At 43.7% G+C, this 20,795-nt stretch overlaps 1 protein-coding gene across 5 annotated transcripts in view; it reads left to right on the top strand.

The window, feature by feature from the left end:
* The window catches only part of FARP1 (FERM, ARH/RhoGEF and pleckstrin domain protein 1), a 282,743-nt gene that overhangs the window by 222,172 nt on the left and 39,776 nt on the right, over positions 1-20,795 (top strand). For 4 of the 5 annotated variants that reach the window (XM_017660585.3, XM_037024953.2, XM_073212431.1 and 1 more), the window contains 7 exons: positions 17-112; positions 1,587-1,750; positions 2,502-2,570; positions 4,963-5,038; positions 6,085-6,334; positions 19,239-19,426; positions 20,588-20,677. In XM_017660585.3, the coding sequence (XP_017516074.1) occupies positions 17-112; positions 1,587-1,750; positions 2,502-2,570; positions 4,963-5,038; positions 6,085-6,334; positions 19,239-19,426; positions 20,588-20,677 (933 nt within the window). The remainder of the gene's footprint in view (positions 1-16; positions 113-1,586; positions 1,751-2,501; positions 2,571-4,962; positions 5,039-6,084; positions 6,335-19,238; positions 19,427-20,587; positions 20,678-20,795) is intronic. The other variant, XM_037024954.2, reaches the window with a different exon arrangement.

Raw genomic sequence — 20,795 nt, 5'->3', positions numbered from 1 at the left:
ATACCTTTCTTTTTAGGGTTTCACTAAGATCAATGCCTTCAACTGGGCGAAGGTACGGAAGCTGAGCTTCAAGAGGAAGCGCTTTCTCATCAAGCTCCGCCCAGATGCCAATGTAAGTGGCTCACAGGAGCCAAGGGATAGCGGCTGAGAAGCCCTGGGATTCCTGGGCTTGGGGGACCATTCTAGGGCACAGGCCGAAACTGTGGCCAGCAGCTGCTCAGTGTGTGAGTGTCTGCATGGAGAGAGGCATCTGAATGCTCAGTAACAAAAGCTGTCATCTCCGTAGACAGCAAAGAACATCAGCCCAATGTCTGGCTGGGGAGATGGTGATTCACCTGTGCAGACACAGGCAGCCCCTCCCAACAGACAACCTGAGCTTTGCAGTTGCCACATCTCCAGCCTCTGGGCTACCTTGAGACCCCATTTGACACTGTGCTGCATTCCAGGCATGCTCCTGCCTAGACAGCCAACAGTCTTCAGCCCTCAAGTCCCTGCTCTTGACCCCAAACCTCTGACAGTACATTCTCACAAGCTAAGCAGGTCCTCCCTGCTTCCTGCAGAACCCAAAAGATGTCATTTACATTGGGACTGGGTCAAGGAAGAAAGAGCAGCATTTTCTTCATCTGCTGGAAATGGCAATGGGCGAGGTGGATGAGAAATCCCTGGTGTCTCCAACCAGAACTTGGAGTGTTTTTTCCCATGGAAAAAAAAGATTATAAATGGCAGTCTAGGCTTGCAGTTGAGCTACGGTATGGATTAAATAGGCTTTTATGACCTGACCTGGGAAGCAGGCACCCATTATAAATTGCTTGCTATGGGAAAATACTCTTTTGAGTTCCAGAAGGCTAGCTTAGAAATGAAGAATTGCTGCACAGCTTGTTTTAAGTGGGTAATGCCTGGAACTGTAGGATCCCCAAAATAGTGGGTGCTGCTGGGAATGTTAAGGACTGTGGTTACTTTTGTTTACATAGTATGGCCACTTAAGTTGGGAGCCTTCAGTCTGGAAATAGAAAAGTATAATATCCCCTTCCCAGAATCAAGGGACATAAATATTTCAGCCTTCAGTAACGCTTTTATGCTCACCAAAAATGTTCATTTCCTGTATGGCTCAGGGGGCATCTGGAAGCTTGAGTCATATACTTTTGATAGAAAAAAGACTTAAGACCAATATTCAAAGTGGACTGTGAAGGAGAAAACAGAAAGAAGAATTGTTTCAGTTATTTTAAGGAGGCAAAAAAGGAATTTCAGTACTTAGATTTTTTTGTTGTTGTTTTTTAAGAAGGAAATGGAAGCCAAGTAAACACAATTTGCTTTACAAAGTCTGTCAAAAGAAATGTACTGACTTCTGCGGAATACCTGTTTTCTGTTAGTTCCTTTAAAGAATTCTGGGGGGAGAAAATGATTAAATTGACTATATTTTGTCATTAGGAATAACTATATTTTACTCAGTATGTGAATTCATAGTCAGTCATGCTATAATAAAATATACAGCTGAAATTTATTGAACAAATTTCTTTTCTGTCGCTTTTCTCATTTTTCAACCCACCTGTAGTAATAAAAACCAAAGTGATTTTTTCTCCTTTTAGAGCTCGTACCAGGATACCTTGGAATTCCTAATGGCCAGTCGGGATTTTTGCAAGTCTTTCTGGAAAATCTGTGTGGAACATCATGCCTTTTTTAGACTTTTTGAAGAGCCCAAACCAAAGCCAAAGCCCGTTCTCTTTAGTCGAGGGTCATCGTTTCGGTTCAGGTAAGGATTCCAGCTCACATCTCTCCATGTACCATGTGAACATTTTTCCCATGACTTTCCTTTTCCTACTCCCTTTTGGAGCTGCTGTTCTTCCCAGTGAAGAGACAAGGTAGAAGTGCGCAGCCAGAACTGATGGCTACTGGGTGTTCGCTCAGTCTTCCCAGCAGGCACCAGGCAGACCCTTGCTGGATTCTGCTTGAACACAGTGGTTAGTTAGCCACGAGGTGGTCTACCTGCCACTCAACTCTTTAACGGGACTCTGTAATTCAGAGAGGATTTCCTTCTCTGTTGAAGCAAAAATGTCTCGTTAACATTTAGTGTAGTTTCACAGAATGCTATGCCAACTTGCCCATCATGGGTTCACTTTTTCACTCATTCTTTCAGCAAATATGTGTCTACTGCATGTAAAATCCTGTTCTAGGCCCTGGGGATATATGCTGAACAGAATTATCCCTACCATCACGAAGCATGGTAGGTAGATTCTCGGGATGGTTGCACAATAACCCACCACAAAATTATTAAGTGGTTTAGTTAACTGAACATTTTCTGATGTTATAAGGGAAATATCAGGGACAAAGTGAACACAAAAGCACAGTTCTATTCGGATTGCTTTTATTCCTGCTTGCTGAGAAAATCCTAACATGCCCCAGTTATGGAAGGAGGGGATGTAAAGGTGATGAGTGTGGTATGTTTACTTAAATGAGGACACTGTGGTGTCTTCTCCCCTTTCCTCTCGTCATCTCTGCTTTAGTGGACGGACTCAGAAGCAGGTTCTCGACTATGTTAAAGAAGGAGGACATAAGAAAGTGCAGTTTGAAAGGTAAGAGAAACTTCAATGCTACTTCCAGTTTGAGAGGAGTCACTCTCTCCAGATAAAATGCATGGCAGCTGAACATCCCTTCACCCAGACCTGGGAGTTATGGAATTGCCGCTGCATGGTCTGCCTCAGCCAGTTTGACCTTAGACAGGGACATTTGTGGGTTGGGGGCACTCCCCAAGGTTAAGATGAGATGAAAATAGAGTAAGAGGTCAAGTGAGGAAAAAGAGAAAGTGGCAGAAGGCAGGGATGGAAGAGGAACAGAGGACAGCAAGGCAAAGCACTGCAATCACAGGTACCCTTGAATCACAGTTGACCCTTGAACAATGCAGGGGTTGGGGTACCAACTCCCGGGGGAGTCAAAAATCCATGTATAACTTTTGACTTCCCTCAAAACTTAACTACCAATAGCCTACTGTTGCCTGGAAGCCTTACTGATAATATCAACAGTCAATTAACACATATTTTATGTGTTATGTGTATTGTATTCTTATGATAAAGCAAGCCAGAGAAAGAGAGTTTTTTTCAGCTTGTTGCAAATCTCCAAAAAAAACTTTCCAATGTATTAATTGAAAAAACCCATGTATAAGTGGACCCATTAGCCCCCTACCCTGCACAGTTCAAACCTGTGCTCTTCAAGGTCAGCTGTATTTCCATAAACTTATTAAAATTTGCATGAGAAGAAACAGGATTTGTGGTGGTGGTTGTTAGCAAATGTGTATAGCTCTTACTACACGCCGGGCACTGTTCAAAGCTCTTTACATATATTAACTCATGAAGTCTTCATGCCAGCTCTGTGAGGTCAGCACTATATTTATTCCCATTTTAAAGATGAAGACACTGCAGCTCAGAGAGGCTGAGTAATAGCCCAGTTCTTAGTAAGTGAGCCCTGGTCAGCTGCTGTGGAGCCCAATGCCATTACACACTGTGCTCCACCCCGAGAGGGGAGAAGCAGAGACTCCAACAGGCTAAGATGAAAGTGCCAAGGACTGTTTAGTGTATATGGAGTTTTTAAAAATAGATATTTTTTCATTTCAATACATTTAAAAATTACAATAAAGTACAAAGAACACAACAAATACCCATACTCACACTACTTAGAATGTACTACTAACATTTTAATATACCTCTTTCTGGGTGTTTTTTTCTTCTTATGTGTAGCTACTGTTATTACAGACCTGGCCAAACTCCCTTAACCAACAGGTTTTGTTATTTCCCTTTTCCCCTCCCCAGAGGCAAGAGCTGCCAAATTCATGTTACTTCTATCATACATATTCATGCATCCAAAAAGAGTATGTATGATTGCTCTGGGATGTGCTGCTTCAGTTACATAGGCAATACTACACTGTATGTAATTCTGCATCTTGCTTTTTAAACCCTACCCTGATTTTGAGATCTGCTGTCTTATGGTATTATCAAAGTATTACATTTTATTTAGCTGTTTGAGCTTTCTTGGTAAACATTCAGGTTGTTTCGTGTTTTGTTTTCCTTTTGCTGAAACAACCTGCTGCTGGGACCATCCTTGTGTATTTCCCCTGATGCAGATCTGGGGTCATTGCTCCCTCCCTGTACCCAGAAACATAACGATCTGAAGGTTATTTGCCTGCTTATCTAGATGGAACAAACCCCATCATTTTCTTGATGATCCACAGTTAATCTTCTGAAAATCATGAGTAGTGGCCCAGGTCTCTCTTTGATTCAGAAAGTGGATACTGCATAGCTTTTGTGTATTTGGAGTATTTTAAAGAAAAGCTGGATGTATGTTGGAATTTGATCTCTCTATATTTACACAGTTCCATGCATTTGAGTTTCTGAAATTTTTCTAATGCTTTTTCACTGGGGAAGGAAGAGACCTGCAGACTAAGGAAGGGAAAAGATGCAGGAGAGGTGTAGTAACATGAAGGCCAGTCCCTCCTACTGTGAGTCCACAAATTCATTCACAGGGTGGGCCTTCTCCTCTGAACTCGGCACTGTGAAAGAGCTGATTAGTGGTAATTGCCTATATTTTACAACTGATCTAGAAAATCATTACCCAAAGACACAAACTGATTTTGTACTGTTAGTCCATAGAATGCAATTCAGAGCATACGTGGGCCCAGCCAACTGTTCCCTCCCAATGACCTTACCCATAATGAGGAAGTTGGTGCTCAGTCACTAGTGTTTCTAACCAGCTGCACCACTCTAACAGGAGGAGCACAGGGGATTGCTGAGAATTTGACCAAGGTTGCAGTAACCCCTGAACCCTACGAAGTTGAAAAGACGAGTCTGTTTCCAGGGAGCATTTACACAAACTCATTGGGTGCCCTCTTATCAAGGAGGGGTCTAATGCTGTTATTTTTCATTTAAAAAAAAAAACCCTCATCTAACTTCAGCTGTCTTACATGATTTCTCTCAGGAAACACAGCAAGATTCATTCCATCGGAAACCTTGATCCGCAGCCTGCAGAGCTGAATCCAGAAGTGCCAAAACAAGTCAGTAATGGTGGTAAACTACCAGACCTGTTTTCCGCTCAACTTCCTTTGCTAAATACTGTGGTTCCTAGTATGTTTCTGAGTTTTTATCCTTCACCTTTGGGGTTTTTTTTTTTAATAGAGCAGAGTCTCGTGTGCCCCTGGTGGACACAGGCTTGTGCACCCATTCAGGGCTCAGCAAGCCCGGGACTGTGTGGCCTGTTTTAGCTGACTGCCCAGCGTCTGTTGCCTGCTCTTGCCACAGCAAAGTCTGCTCTGTCGGCTCGACCTCAGCTCGGGTGGGACCACCCCCAGGAGCCGGTAGAGCTGAGCCCACCCTCCAGCTGAATGGGTGCTGGTGCGCTTGTGTGAAAAGAACAAGACCTGGTTTGCAGCTGGTAGGCGTAGCTCCTGCTCTGTGCCAAGTTCAGAGCCTTCGGCTGGCCCAGGCCTGGGTGGCAAGTTCCCAGGGCTCTCGTTGCAGGGCAGTGACCACACTTGGCGACAAGACACGTTATCACTCCCTCTTCCTCTGAGGGCGGCAAGGGCTCATTTTCCCTGGAATCAGTTGCTGGATGTGTTTTCAGGGTTTTCTCTACAAGAGAATAAGAACTCTATTGGGGAAGAACATGAAAGACATTTCATCATGTGAATTTTAGAAAAAGCCCTTAACCTGTCCATTCTGCACTTAGAAATATAAGCAAAGACCCGTGTTGTCATTTGTCTGAAATCCGTGTCAACTAGCCTTCCTGGGTCCGTGGTGCGTTTTCTTCCTCTCGCTGCCGCCCTCCCTGGGAAGCCCCCTGTGGGCTACAGGGATGCTCCTGTCCCATAGAAACTCGGGACATGCGATGTCGGGCTGGGGGGCCTAGAAAGCAGAGACCGCGCGGCTGGATGCTGCTGGGGCGCCTGCAGCGGCCGCTCCCACGCTCTGGGGGCCGCCCTTTGGGCTGCCTGCAGCTTGGGGAGATGTTACTAAGTGAGACTGGTGCCTCCTTTTGGTGGGCGCTGGTGTGACCCTCCCCCTTTTCTCCTCCCCTCTCCCTGCCCCGGCCCCCGCCCTGCAGGCCCAGCAGAGTGCCAGCCTCACACCCGGAGAAGGTGCCGAGTCCCCCTGGGCCCAGAGCGGCCAGCCAGGACAGGAACTGAAAGCTGCCGCCGAGGAGTGTGGGCGGCCGCGGAGCCCCTCTCTGCAGAAGAGCCCCGCGGGTAACAAGAAGGCGGATGGAGCCGTCCAGGCGCCGGCCGAGGAAGAGGAGGAGGTCGTTAAGGATAGGACCCAGCAGAATAGAGCCCAGCCCCCGCAGCCAAGCACAGGTCCAGCATCCAGGGCTGCTAACGGCAGCAGCGCTTCCATACCTTTCATTGACTGCAGCGATGTAGATAGCGAGTGCGGGCTTCCCCGCGAGCCAGTGTCCCAGGCAACAAATGACAATTATGAGGGTGATTTGACCAGTGGTGTGTATCTGCTCTCTGGGGACGAGAGGCAGATAGAGGCTAGGTGCAGGGCTTCCCCTCCCTCTGCAAAGTACTCCCGGCCACCTTCCAGAGAATTCCTTGATGACGATTCTGCAGACATAACCTTTGATTTGAGTGGGAGCCCTAGACTCCCAAGACATAGCTCTCTGTTAAGTGAGATGTTCAAGGGCTCAGGTGGTCCCAGTCCCGTGGCCACCCCATTGTCTCCCAGCAGCAGAAGTTCAAGTCCAAATATGAGTTGGGACAGAACTGGGTCTCAAGGGTATGTTTCTGAAAATGGGCATGAGCACAGAGAGAGAAGTGTGGGAGAAAATATTCTCCCAAGCTGTGGTCCTTGTTATGAAAACTCTTCCCCCATCTCGCAAAGGCCCTACTTACGGAATCTTCCCAGTAGATACAATAAGTCAGAGACGGACCCCCTCATCCTTAGCCAGGTAGCATCAACCTCAGAGGCCATGGATGGGCTTGATGGTCTTGAGAAGGGAGGGCTGGCCAGCCTGGGTGCTCAGGAAGGTGGAGCGCTGGCCAATGGTGCACCTCTCGTGGGTCCCACCTCTGCGATCCTGGTCATGCGGTCGGTGTGTGCCAGTAGCATGGCGGAGCAGCTGGCACCCCTGCAGATGACCGAGGGCTCCACCAGCAGTGGGACTGAATCCAGCGATTCAGACTCGGATGTGGTGCCCCCTTTGGGCCAGCCCCTCGTGTTTGGTAATCCAGCAGTGCTGAGCTCCCCCTGCCCGCCCAGGAATAAGAAGTCCTTGGGTGGCCTGCATGTGGCCGAGGAGAAAGACGGGGATGAGTGAGGAGACCAGCTGAAGGTCTGCAAGTGTTGGGCACCTGGAGTGGTGAGCCCAGGGATTCAATGGTGATTCCCTGATCACATTAGTTTTTAATCAACATTTGTTGGAGGGAGTATTGGACAGGCACATGCCTGGATAGGGGTTGCCTGACTTCTAAAATCTTTAAGAAAAACTTCACACAGTGGCTTGCTTTCCAGAAAAGGTGGACAAGACAAATAGCAAGACATAATGGCAAGTTACCAGGAACTTGTCTTCCTGGGTGAAGGCTAGGAAGAAATACTTTATTATGAATCTGATCATGTGCATAGAAGTGTATTGCATTTATGTGGAAATTTTCTGTGCATGTTCAGTTCCATATGTGAATCACGACCTGATTGGTTGGTTGGACTGAAGTTATCACTGAGAACCCAGGAAAGGTGTTGGTTTTACTTTTTTCCTCTTCTTTAAAAGGAGGACTGCTTCTCTGTGCCTCATAAACTGAGGAATTGACAAAATTCAAGGCCGAATGTTAGTTGATTTCTAGTTGAGATCAAGTGTTGATGAAATCTTAGTCAAGAATGATGAGTGTTTTCATGGGAAGAATTTAGAGTGACTGACTCCTTTCTGGACTTCATATGTAATTTTAAGTCGTGCAGTGGAGCTGTAATTTATGGGCATGCTGGTTTAGTTTGAGTTTTCATCGGTGGGTCAAACTGTTAACTATGTTTTAAGAAGCTGTAAGTCTAGCTGTCAGAATCTCTTAAGGGAGATGCAGAAATGCTACTGAGGATGATGCACAAGGAGGTGAGACCTCACAGTGGCCACTGTTGTCACCAGGGCAGCAAAATAAATGCCTGCCTTTGAGTCATTGCATGTCACAGAGAAGGACCATTTTCCAGCGTCATTGCCCGTGATTGGTTTTTATATCCATTCTTAACATTCACACTCTTGTGAACAGTGTCTTCCCTTGGAAAGTGGCTTCTAGATGTTTCTCTGCAGGAAAAAAGAAAAGTGTAAATAATGAAGTTATATCTCTCTTTAAATCTTGCCCACCTGTGTCAGTGCCTTGTACCAGCATTCCTGCATTTTAGGTCAAAGAGTCTTGGTTTAAACTTGCTTGTTTTTCGGCCTTGTTTGCACATTGGAATCACCTAGGACATTTTAAAAATTAGTAATGCCTGGATTCAGACCCTAGAAATTTTTATCTTACTGGTCTGCATCACTTCTCAGCTAGACACAATTGCCTTCTAGAATCTAATGGAATGTGTTGAAAGGGTTAGCTGAATTTTTGGCTTGCTAGCAGAGTAAGGAAAGCTTTTTCTTAATGCCTCTTATTTGGTATTTTTCAGTCTTTGGTACATTTTTTTAAAAGATGAATTGTGTGATCAAATTTTTAGATCCTCAGTAACTACAAAATTATTGAAGAGTTGTAGCAGTGACATATCCCTGATATGCCACCGTGGCAGTGGCCTTGCTGAACTGATCATGTGACTTTATCACAAGGAAATAGCTAAGCCTGTTTAGAAAACGGAGTAGAATTTGGCAGCAGTGTGTAACAAATACAAGTACTGATGGATCCTGTGGTTCACAAGTGATTATCTGTCCACATGAATGTCGACAAGTTGGTTTTAAAGATTCTGGAGACTTAATCCATTTTTATATAAATTTCTTTGTGATGTTCTTAGTCATTTGATTCAGTGCATGGTTAATGAATCAAACTGATTATTGGATAGTTTGAAAGATGTTCATTGAAGTAGTCTATGTATATCTTGCTTTAGATTTGTATGTTTTAACAGAGTCACAGAATTTTAAAACTAGAAGGGACCTGAGATGTCATCGAGGGTAAACCTTCATTTTATGGACGGGAAACCTTGTTGTGACCAAGTTGAACTTTCACATAGTCATACGGCGATTACACGGCCAGGCTGAAACCAGAGCCGTGATCTCTAGGCTTCAGCTTTTTACTCTGTGTGACATCTTGCTGCATCAGGACTTTTTTGATTAAGTTCTTTAATTTTGGAGAACCTTGTGTGGATTAAGAATTAAAATCATATGTGGAGACCAAGTATCATGTAGACTTAGGCAAGTGCAGTCCTTAATAGGTAGGGAGAACTGCTTTTCAATATTGTGGGGTTTTTGCAGATTCTGCTTTGGACATAGAAAAAAATGTCTGTCTGCTCAACAAAAATGTAGTCAAATGTGAGTTGAGCAGAATGACACTTGGAATACTGTGGGCTGTTTGTGAAGGTGATTTGTCCCAGTGAATTTTCTCTTTACCTCTAATTGTACAGCAGTCTGATAATGAAATATGAACAATACCTATTGTAGTATTATTACTTAGCTTACACAGGTATTAGCTTACACAGCACATAATGCAAATCATCAAGAATAAACCTTCAAGGCAAAACATTCTCCAGTAATTATTTCATTATGCTTTTTTGCTAAAGGAGTCATTTTTATGTTTTAAAAACAGCCAAACAATGATAGTGTACTCAGTTCTATATTGACAAGATATTCCATTTTTAGGGTTGCTCATAGAGCTTTCCTCTGGTTACTTTTGTACCAGCCGAGCAACTCAATTTCTGCTACTCAGCTAATATTTATGAAAGCAGCAATCCTGGTGTGATTAAGGATCCTTATGAAACTGGGTGGGGAGCGGGTATAGTTTGCTCAAAAGCCACATAATCCTGAAGTGCTGAGAATATTCACTCGTTGCCTCTGGGGAGCTTGCCCTGCCCTAAGAAAGATTCTGAGCAGTGGTGGGAGAGTAAACAAGCATTCTTTGAGCCCTTCCGGTGGAGCCGGTTCACTGAGGTGACATGGCCTGTCATTGCACAGAGGTCAGGGAGAGCAAACAGCCTCCCACCTTCCATGCCCTCTGGCTTTTGTGAGACTCTGTCCCCACGTAGTTACCTGGCTTCCTGAATCTTGCTGTGTGTCATACAGCACGCATGCACAAGCATAAAGACTGCTGGAAGCCAGGGCTGAGGTTGGGTGTGAAAAACAGGTAGCAGCGATGAGAGACCTGGGCACTCATTCTAATGTCTAAAGGATTTCCCAAGGTCTGTCAGCTGGTTTTTCTAAGCCAGTAGCTAGTGTAGAGGCCTGATTCAGCAAGGAATGGGGCTTCAGCTAAGGCTGCTTTACAAAATGGTATCTCAAGGCCCTGAGTAGAGGACAAACCAGGTATCTTCCAGCCACTCAGGGGCTACACCAAGGCCTCCTTGCATTAAGTTAGATAGTATTTCAAAATATGTAAATTGTAGGCCCCTTCCTGGTTGACTCTGTTGCTGCTTGTTTGGTGGGGTGGGGGGTGCAAAATAAAATGCAAGAGATTCTTTTAGCATGAAGGAATGCATGGAATGAGTTGCAGAACGTAAAATGAATTGCCCCAGATCCTCTAACAATCATCTGTATGCCATTGGCGATACTTTATTAGACCCGCATTTAATGGAAGTCTGTGGGCTAGATTCTTCCCCGTATATGTGATTCATATTTGGGAATTTCTCACAGATTTAAGTGCGTGGCCTGCACTTAAAATGAATGGTTCTGATTTTATTCTCAAGAACTTCTTTGAAGATTCCAACCAAGCAGTGCTAAGAAGCTAGGCCAGCAAAACTAAAATATAGCACGAGCCTCTTAGACTTCCCACCAGGTAGGCAAAATCCAGTCTGTCCTCAATGGACTCAGAAACTTGACTTGCATCTTAGTCCTGGAATCATTTTGATTGTGTTGTTACGTAGTATCTAAAAGAAGGAAAAATGAAAATATTAAACCATTATTTTAGATTCTGTAGAACTGTTGATGAATGTGCATAAGGCTCCTTCTTTATATCTGTAATCGGTATTCACATGCTTTTAAGCAGCTTTTCTCCATGTACAATTTATTCCATATTTCAGCACAGAATAGGTTTGGTGCAATTGTAGCGATTAGTGAGTAATTGGATACAGGTAGGCCCAGCCTTAAATTAAAATATTTAGGGTCCCTTCATCACTAGGTTTGAGTTTATTTGCTTCTGTCTGAGTCAGTCTTCTTTGCCTAGGCCCCAACTCTTCCTAGCAGGATCTGAAGAGATCTCAGAGTCGCGTTCCCAGGGAAGACTGTTGGCTGGATCTTTCTCCCTTGTAGTCTCTAAACATTGCTCCTCAGGTGGTCGTGAGCTTAGGGACTCTAAGGCTGGCCTTCCTCTGGGTTCATGGGGTGAGTCTATTCACTGCTGCAAATTTGACAAGTCAAACTGCAGAAGAGCCTTTCTGTGTAATTCCTGCAATACAGTAAGTTTCTTTGAGCCTGAAAAAGGTAATCATTTCAAAATAATCCATTGCTCATAGCTCTCTGATGAGTTTTATGTTCAACCATGTTGGCCAAATCCCTAAGAACAGATGGAAGAAAAGGTACTCGTGAACAAACTTCTGGGAGCAGTAGGTGATTAAAAACTTTGGCGACATTGAAGAATTTACTGGCACTGCTTTTTCCTTGTTAGTTTAATTCCATCTGTTTCTGTTTAGTGGAGTGAAACTTAATACTGGGAAATGGGGTCTCTAGGGTACACCTGCATACCTCTAACACCAGTTGCTAGTATTTAAAATGAAGCCATGACTGAGATCCAAATAAGCCTGCAATTTAAGATAGCAGTTCTCTCTTTATTAAAAAGAATAATAAATGAAAAGCAAGAAAGTATCCGTGGGTGAGTTGGCCTTGCCTTCTAGGCATCAAAGTTCAAAAGTGGCTGCCTTGCCACCTGTTTGGACACATATTTGAAAAAGCTACTTATTGTTTCCTTGAGTAACCTAGAGATTTCCATTTTCCCTATGACCAAAAGTTGCAAATGCTGATTTGTGTGCCATATATGTGTTTAGGATGGGGTAGGTGGAGCCTTGTTTTTGAAAAAAAAGTGCTATTTATTTTATAGAGACTATCACTCCAAAATACGTAGATGACACTTCTAGGACCAGGAACTTTTTTATTCTTCTCCAGTGAAACAATTAAACATCCTGGTAGAATCAAGGGAAGAAGTAGGAAATCTTTTCCTAAAAGCTTTCCAAGTAGAACAGACTGACTTGTCCAGGGTCCTTCTGTGGGGACTGAGGAGTGACACAGATATCACGGCTTGGTCTAGAAACAGCCTTCGGCATCTCGTTGGCCTTGGTGCTTGGTTGTAACTTCTCTGTAAGGGTTCTAGATTGGGTGCTCTGGGTGGCTTCACATTTGAAAGTAGGGAGGATTAAAACTCAGCTGTTGACATGGGACACCTGACCTGCATGTGTAGCTGAGAGCTGTACAAAAGGGTAAGTGAAGGCTAGTGCTGTTAATGCCGGCATGGCGATGGGGCTGGAAGGCCCAGGAGCTTGCTGCTGGGGCCCAGTGCAGCGATTCCAGAATATTGAAGAATCCTTAGGAATCACTGCAAAATGTAACACAAGCCAAGGGCACTGAGGACAGAGTGAGGCCTGTGTGGGCATGTGTGCATGGACGTGTGTGCGTGCATGCTTGCGCTCGGTAAAGACTATCAAACAGTGATTAACTCTGTTTTTAAGTAAGAAGTGGAGGTGGTCATGGTGCTGGGCATTGGCAGACAGTGCCTCTGATCTGCTGTTAATTTGGATTGTTAACTGGCTGTCAGACAGGAAACCGTAGAAGGGGCGTTTGGGAGCCTGCAGTGGGTGTGGTGATGGGCCTGTCATTATTCACAGGCACTTTCTGGCTCATATAACTAGGCTGACAACTCCTTTATTCTGGGCCTCAAAGTTCCTTTGTAAGAAGTAAGACATACGTCGCCCTGCCTGCACTGATGCCTAGAAGGACCGCAGGTCGCCTTCTGTAGAGAAGAGCATCAGCTGACCTCTCGCACACACCCGAGTGGCCGATGGATTCAGTCCAGACACTCACCCCCTTGCTGCCTGGAAAGTTGCCGTGGACTCCTGACTAACCAAATCTCACAAGCTTGGCCTATATTATTAATCCAATTCCCTTCTATTCTCGCTGTGTGTATACTTAACACTCAAGATAAAATATCTTATTAAAAATTTCTAATACACCAAATCAATTTTAAAATAGAAAAGGCTGGGGACTTCATTCTCATTTTTGTCATTTGTTTAATAAATTTGAGAAAACATTTTTCTGTTGTTCCATTGTATGCGCTGTTTCATCAGCATGTCTCTAGCCAGGAGAAAATGCTTTTTTTTTTGCAACATTCTGTCTATCCTCCACGCATGGTGTACCTTCTGTTCCTGCATTGTTGGAACACTGTGTGATGTCTTTTTTTTTTTTTTTATACCGCTGAATACCAATTTGTACTTGGAATGCCTGTTTCCTCTAGAAGACAGTGATCCTGCCCACTAAACAGCAAGCTTTACCATGAGGCGTGCTGGGGGGTCATGTTGGGTGGTACCCTGTGTCACTAAGGCACTGGGGGAATAGACGGTGGCTAGAAGACTTGACTTGGATGATTCCGTCTTCTAACAAGCCTGCAGTCTGCACGGTGCGTGCATGGGGGTAGGGACCTTGGGAAGTGAGGAGGGTCACTGTAGTTGGGGGAAAGGCCTCATGGAAACAGAGAGCATCTGTGGCAGTAGCTTACGCAGGGACACTCGGGCGCCTAACCGGAGGATTGGCTTCATGTTTTGATGGGGAATGTCTACTCAGATGGCAGTAGAACTTTACATAGTTCTTATCTATATGGGAATTGTGTGTTCGTTTTATTTGGGGGGTGGGGGCCGGTGGAAATGGAGAGAAGGCCTCACTTAGCTTCAGTTGGCTTCTCACGGCCAGGATGATATGCCCCAAAAGGTAGGCGCTCACAGGTGCTCTCTGGTTTCAGCTTCTCTCCACGGCCTGAGTGCGATTTCTCAAAAAAAAGCATGGATTTGTACCACCGGGAAGGTTGCTGGCTTCTCCGGTAACAGTGAGCTTGGTGATTCTTTAAGCATGGAAGGCCAAACTCATGTCACAGTGTGTGCACGGTATTAATATCTCTTGTCAATCTAAACTGAAGAGGCTTTTACTTGTCCTAACAGGTATCTTGCTGTAAAAACTGTCCATTGTAACTGTTCTTTCCTACTGATGGCTGAAGCTTTGTCCTGAGTACAAGATGGTATTTTTTCACTGTACGGAGCACCATGTTCTCCAGCCCAAACACTGCCGCCACCCCCACCACCATGTGCAAACAAAGGAGACTTCTCCTTTATCTTTTCCCCATGAATAAGAACATGCGATTACATTCACTAACGTGTTTCCATTGGTAGCATTTGTCCTTATTTTTCTGCAAGTTGTGTCACTGTTACTTTTCTGAATGGCTTATTGATGTACAGCCAAGTCACCGTTTAGCTACTTGTAAAAGTTTCCTTAAAGGACTTTAGTCTAAGAAGCACACGCACATTATTCTCAACAACCCAAATTACCAAGAAGAGGAAAACATCACTGTGATTGGTAATCCTCTAATCTGGTATTTCTTGTGGAATCTTGTGATTTCAATAAAACATTATCATCTTCTTTTCACAAATTTCACTGAGGCGGGACCCAGCTTGGCTATGGGACTAGAGTGAATTCTGCCTGTTTGGGAGACTACCCATTTTTCAAAATAGTACCGACCTTCTTTTTTGATAAACTGGCTTTCAGATACAGACAATCTGCAGAGAGAGTTCACTGCATTCTCTTTTAGAGGGAGATTATGGATATAAAAAGAGCCTTTTTAAAAACAGAAGAAACCCCACATCTGTAATTGTTTCCTACATGTGCCTTTAGAGCATATATTCTGGGTACATGAAGTCTCCTACCTTTTTTAACCAAATAACAGGAGATAATCACAATAGATGGGTGGTGTCTAGAAGCTTGCCAAGTAACTAACTTTATTGGGGGGGGCATTATTGAAGAATCAGCACAGATGCTTTTTTAATTGTATTTTTTAAATATTTGAAAAGAGGAATTGAGATAGAATCAGTATTCTCATTCAAACATTTTAATATTCAACACTTGTGGATCACTTTTTTAAATGATCAGGTTTTCTAAACACTTAGGAAAAATAACACCTATCTAATTTAAAAAACTGGAGGTTACCAACTTACGGATTTAAAATACAGGATGGTACAACTAAGTATTCAAAATGCCATTTTTATTACTTGAAAAATAGATTCGAAAATTCTTTTTTCGCAGACTGGTGTGATTTTGTTCTTAGGCCTTTAATACAATTGGAGGAGGTGAATGTTTACCACGCAGCTTGTGCCCAGTCCCCAAAAGGGAGAGAGGAGGACAGGTCTGAGATTGGCCTGTTGGCCGTAGACTGTTCCTGCTCCTTGGCACCGCTGATGAAGAGCTGGCCTGGGTGATGCAGCCAGGCTTCCCCAGAGCAGCCAGGAGAGAAGAATTATGAATAGTTCACATTACAAAGAAAGAGAGGCTAAGCCAGTTTCTGGGCTAGGTGATAAATTGAACTCCATAAATATAGCAGTACTAATTCGAAGTTCAATAATTGTCTGTGCCATGAGAATGTGTACATTTAAAAGGAATTTAAAAGCAGTTACCAGAAATGCCTCCCTTGAGAGCCACCTTAGTAAGCATTTCTAGTCCATGAGGGTGACATAAACTCAGCCCTTTTGATACAGGTAAATGGTGGGGAGGGGATGGAAGAAGTGAAGTATTTGAGGTTCATTAGCCAGAAATATCACTGAATACCTTTAAAAAACACAGAGCAATTTCTGGGAAAAATAATTTTGTAAAAATATTTTGTAAAAATAATTTTGTAAAGAATCAGAAGCTCCCAGTCTTTCAGGGTGTAACTAATCTCTAATCCCTTTAAACTTCTTTTCCACTTACTGCCTTAATGTCCATGTGCTTTCTCAAAATGTCCCCCAAAATTACCTAGAGCCCACTGCTGAAAAAAATTACTTTGTGTCAATTTGTCAGAGTGAAAAAAAAAAAATGATAAAAATACCCAGGCATTAATAAGTTCACTGAGTAGCAATGAATGTCAATCACAATTTCTTCTCATTGCCCCAGGGCCCGTGCCTACGAAGCAGAGGACAGGCTGCATAATTTAAACAGGCTTGATGAGAGTGTATAGATCAGCAGTCTCATTTTCTCTTAAAACACAGTCGTGTTTGTTTGCTTTTTTGTAAAATGGACTACTTCAGTGAAAATTCGTTACATGTAGTTCTAATACCTAACCTTAAATATTGGCTTAAGACACCGCTCTCCACGCTTGCCCTGCTTGGACACCAGTTTGTGCAGACCTCTGTCACAGCATCTGGCTCAAAGTCCAAAGAGAATTTTCACTACTACTCAAGCTGCCAAATTCTACTGATTGCCCTCATCTGCATATTTCATTGATTGCTGAGGGATAAATGAACTAGATGATTTTGTTTGAACCACTCATAAATTTTCAAAGCCTGGAATTCTCTTGCACGGAGAAGAAAGGAGCTTATCTCCATGGACACAGTTCAGATTAGCAAAATCAAACAAAGAGAATTGCTGACCGATTTCTAGACCAGGCTTCTTGGTATTTATTGATTTATTGGTCCTACTGTTTCAATATACCCACCAACCTTCCTTTCTTAGGCCCTACAAGTAGGCACAAAGCCAGCTGAGGTAGCCACTCCAGAAGTGGAATTTGGCGACCCTGATTATAGCCGTTCCCCAAGTCTGCGTAGTGCATGCATCTTTAGGCTGGGTGACTGAACATGGCAGGCCCAGAGCCATCCCCTCCTCTACCTAGGAACGCAGGTTGGAAACTCACTTCTAGTGTCCCGCCTTCTGAATCCTGCCTCCGATGTGGCCCAGGGGGATTTCTCTAGATTGCTGTCTTCTTTGACAGGTGCCTTGCCTTCTTGGCAGGGCAGACCCCTCCTGGACCCCTAATCTGACAGTTCATCCTTTCTGTCAGCTGTCTACCAAACAGAAGTGTCCCTGGGGGAGATTCACAGAGCAGCAGCGATTGTCCTAGAGTGTGTGCACTTATTTTCTGCCTCGCGATACGGTGGTTGGATTTTCATCTGCTACTGGGTGCTGTCCAGAGGCTAATCGGCACTGTCTCCCCGGCCCCCGCTCCTTCAGGCTGGCCCTCTAACTGCTTTTTATTCTTGGCTCCAACTCTTTGAATGATGAGGCGGGTGCTTTCTGTTCCACGTCACTGCACATTCCAGGCCCAGCATATTCTCCCTTAGAACTGCCTCACCTGATAACCGCGCGCAGTGTGAGAGCCCAAGGTAAGCCCCCAGGTTTGCCAGATGGTGGTGGGCAAAGAAAAAGTGACTCTGATACAGCATCTCACAAATGCATGAAATGTTTTGCTCACTAAACAGACTGCCAGAGTTTCTCTTAATTCCAATTTGTAGCAAATGACATTTTTCTTGTGATTTTTTTAAAAAAAAGAATAGCGTAGCGCCTCAAAACATTTGCAGTTCTAATTGTTGTCACTATTTCTACTTGACAAGTTCCGATTCTTTCAAAACTGTTGTATTCAGTTGTGCACTAGTGTCAATAAAATTGACATTTGTGAAGCAATTTCTGGCCTTTTTCTCCGGGTTTCACAGGGTTTGGTGGTGTGTGGGGTGCATGTGGCTTTCTCAAATACCAGGACTTCATTGCAATGACATGTATTAAGAATGCAAGGATTTTGATGGAAGGGTTTAAAAAATGTAAACTTCTTGAATCTGCCTTTTCTTTACTTTTTCTGATCATGTTCTTTAAGGATCATGGTACTGACCTATAGTCAGTGGGCAGGGTTTTTGTGGTATTTCATGTATGTGTTGGTGATACAGCTGACGCACCTGGGATGGGGTGGGGGCTGGTTGTGGTTCATTCATGCTGGGGTCAAGTTCACTACCCTACTTGATCAGCTCCCTTCTAGGCTGCTCCATCTTGTAATTTCAAATGGATTCAAATAAGAGAGAGAGGATAGATGTCAAGAAAATGGGGAAACCACTTCACCTTTCTACCCAAGATCCTTGATTGTGTGTGGAGTAGCAACAAGCTGAAACTGCATATTGGAACATGGAAAGAACATTTACATTGTCTTTCCTTATAATGGTAACAGGACAGAAGGCTACTTTAACTTTGTTTAGCCTAATGCTAGTTCTAGCAGATCTACACTACAATTACAAATGTGTTAGGTAAGAACATTCGGGTTGGAAGTATATTTTGAAACATCCCATTTATCTTCAGTGGGTTGAGCTCTCAATATTGGCCAAATTTCTGTTGGCAGAGTTTCGTGTATACGTCATCCCCTTTGGCTGACTCAGAATGGGTAATTATACGTTTTCATATTATTTAATATGGTATCCTTTTCAGAGGAATAATTGCCTGTCACTTTTTTGATTCAGAGGGGAAATGTGATGATGTAATGACCTCCAGCTTTGCATTTTTAAATGATCACCTTTGCATGTAAGTGTGATACTCGTGTTTCTCTTCTAAACAGTGAGAGACACGGAGTGACGTCACCAGGTATACCAAGCTGGCTTCTGTTCTTTGTAGAATGGGGAGTTAGCTGCTTTACCTGTCTTTAGCTGTGGCCCATCATCACAAGATGTAGTCTGTCCTGGGCGCACCAGTGCTTTTCTTTCTTTTTAGTGTAGCTCTATTTTCTAATCATTTCCCATGTCTCCTTGTGATAGAGACATTGTGTCTTTCTCAAGCAATTCATAGAAGCAAAGGCTGTAGTTAGGAGAATGTAGTTAGTTCTCTTTGGGGATATGTCATGCTTTTGAACTATTGTAATTATTCTCTAAGCAAAGTTTTCTACTTTATCATTCATTCCATAGCTGAGGCTTCATTGAATTATTCCTACTATGGTATCTTTAGTATTAAGGCAGCTGCAACTTAGGAAAAAAGCTAGAAAATAGTGAAGCACGTGAGGTGTGCTGTCGTAGTTGAGGTTCTAAAGATTTGAAAAATTGAACATTGTAAGTAGAAATCTGGTCCCAAGAGGAATTACTTTTTTTTTTTTTTTAATACTTCTCATCCTCAAACAGGCTCCCAGGCCGGTAGCCCTCACCTTTCAGAGCTGTCCATCAACTCACAGGGAGGAGCTGTGCCTACCAACGTCATCCTGTCTCCCAACCTGAGCCCGGACACCAAGCAGGCCTCTCCCTTGGTCAGCCCGCTGCTGAACGACCAGGTGTGCCCTCGGACCGACGACGAGGAGGAAGGCCGGAGAAAGGTGGGGGGACTGTGTGCGCAAGCCCGTGATCATCTTTTTTTTTTTCAATTACAATACTGTACATACCATCAACTTTGCCATTTCAACCATTTTTAAGCATACTGTCCAGTGACATTACGTACATTTGCACTGTTATATAAAAACATCACTGTCCATTTTCAGAACTATGGCACTGTCTGCAACTGAGTTAAATACCAACTCTACATCCCACCTCCACTAGCCCCATTCTGCACTCTGTCTGTGAATTTGACTCTTCTAGGAACTTCCTATAAGTAGAATCTTACAGTATTTGTCCTTCTGTGACTGGCCTGTTTCACTTAAGTGTAATATCCTCAAGGTTCATCCACGTATCAGAATTTCCCTCCTTCATAAGGTTGGTCATATTCCATTGTGTGGATAGACCACACTTTACTTATCTATTCATCCATTGATGGACAGCTGGGTCCTTTTCTCCTATTGCCTCTTGTTAATAATGCTGACAGGCACATGGGTGTATAAGTGTATGTTTGAGCCCTTACTTTCAATGCTTTTGTGTGTGTCCCCAGGGGTAGAATCGGGTGGCCCCTCTGGGAAGCAAGCAGATGGCTAGCAATAAGGAATTCCTTTTACTTCTTGTTCAAAAAGAAGGCAAAACTGAGGGCTGGCCTCTGTAGAGTGGTGCTGCCTGCCCACTGACCAGGGGACTGGGTCACCGTGTGTCACCAGCTGCCCTCATCCTTGTTCCTTTAGATCAGCTGCCCTTATAATCCTATGGACATCAGTACTGCCGGCCCATAGCCCTCAGGGCAAAGGCCCCTATGGTTTCTGTTTCGTTTACTTCCTTGAAGACTATGTTACTTGGGTATTTTACTAATTAATTAGACTTTTGGACACCCAATTTTGAATGAATAGTCCTCAGTGGTGGCTAACAGACTCACTCAAGGCCTTTCACAGAGGGTATTATTTACGTGGAAGGAGACATTCCTAGACAATTTTCTCATCATGGAAATCTGTTCTCTTATTCTGGTTCCTCTTATACAAAAAAGGAGACTTAAGAATTTATCGAGCCTGGATACCAGTTAACAAAAGATCGTTAGTCGTTTATCACTCTAGCTACAACATTCTTAGAGACTCATACTCAGCATTATTATGAAGTCTTACTTCTTTTTATGCATTTTGCAGAGATTCCCAAGTGACAAAGCATACTTCATGGCGAAGGAAGTGTCTACCACTGAGAGAACATATCTGAAGGATCTCGAAGTCATCACTTCGGTATGTGTAGCATTTCCCCTGAAGCATTTAATTGCATAATTTGTCTCAACTAATACACAGCTTTAGGAGAGAAACTGGATCTAATTAAGTGATGGGTTCTCTGACTCCAATTAAAAGG

Source organism: Manis javanica, chromosome 9, assembly GCF_040802235.1.
Source record: "Manis javanica isolate MJ-LG chromosome 9, MJ_LKY, whole genome shotgun sequence".
NCBI lineage: Eukaryota > Metazoa > Chordata > Mammalia > Pholidota > Manidae > Manis > Manis javanica.
This window is presented reverse-complemented; position numbering and strand designations above follow the sequence as displayed.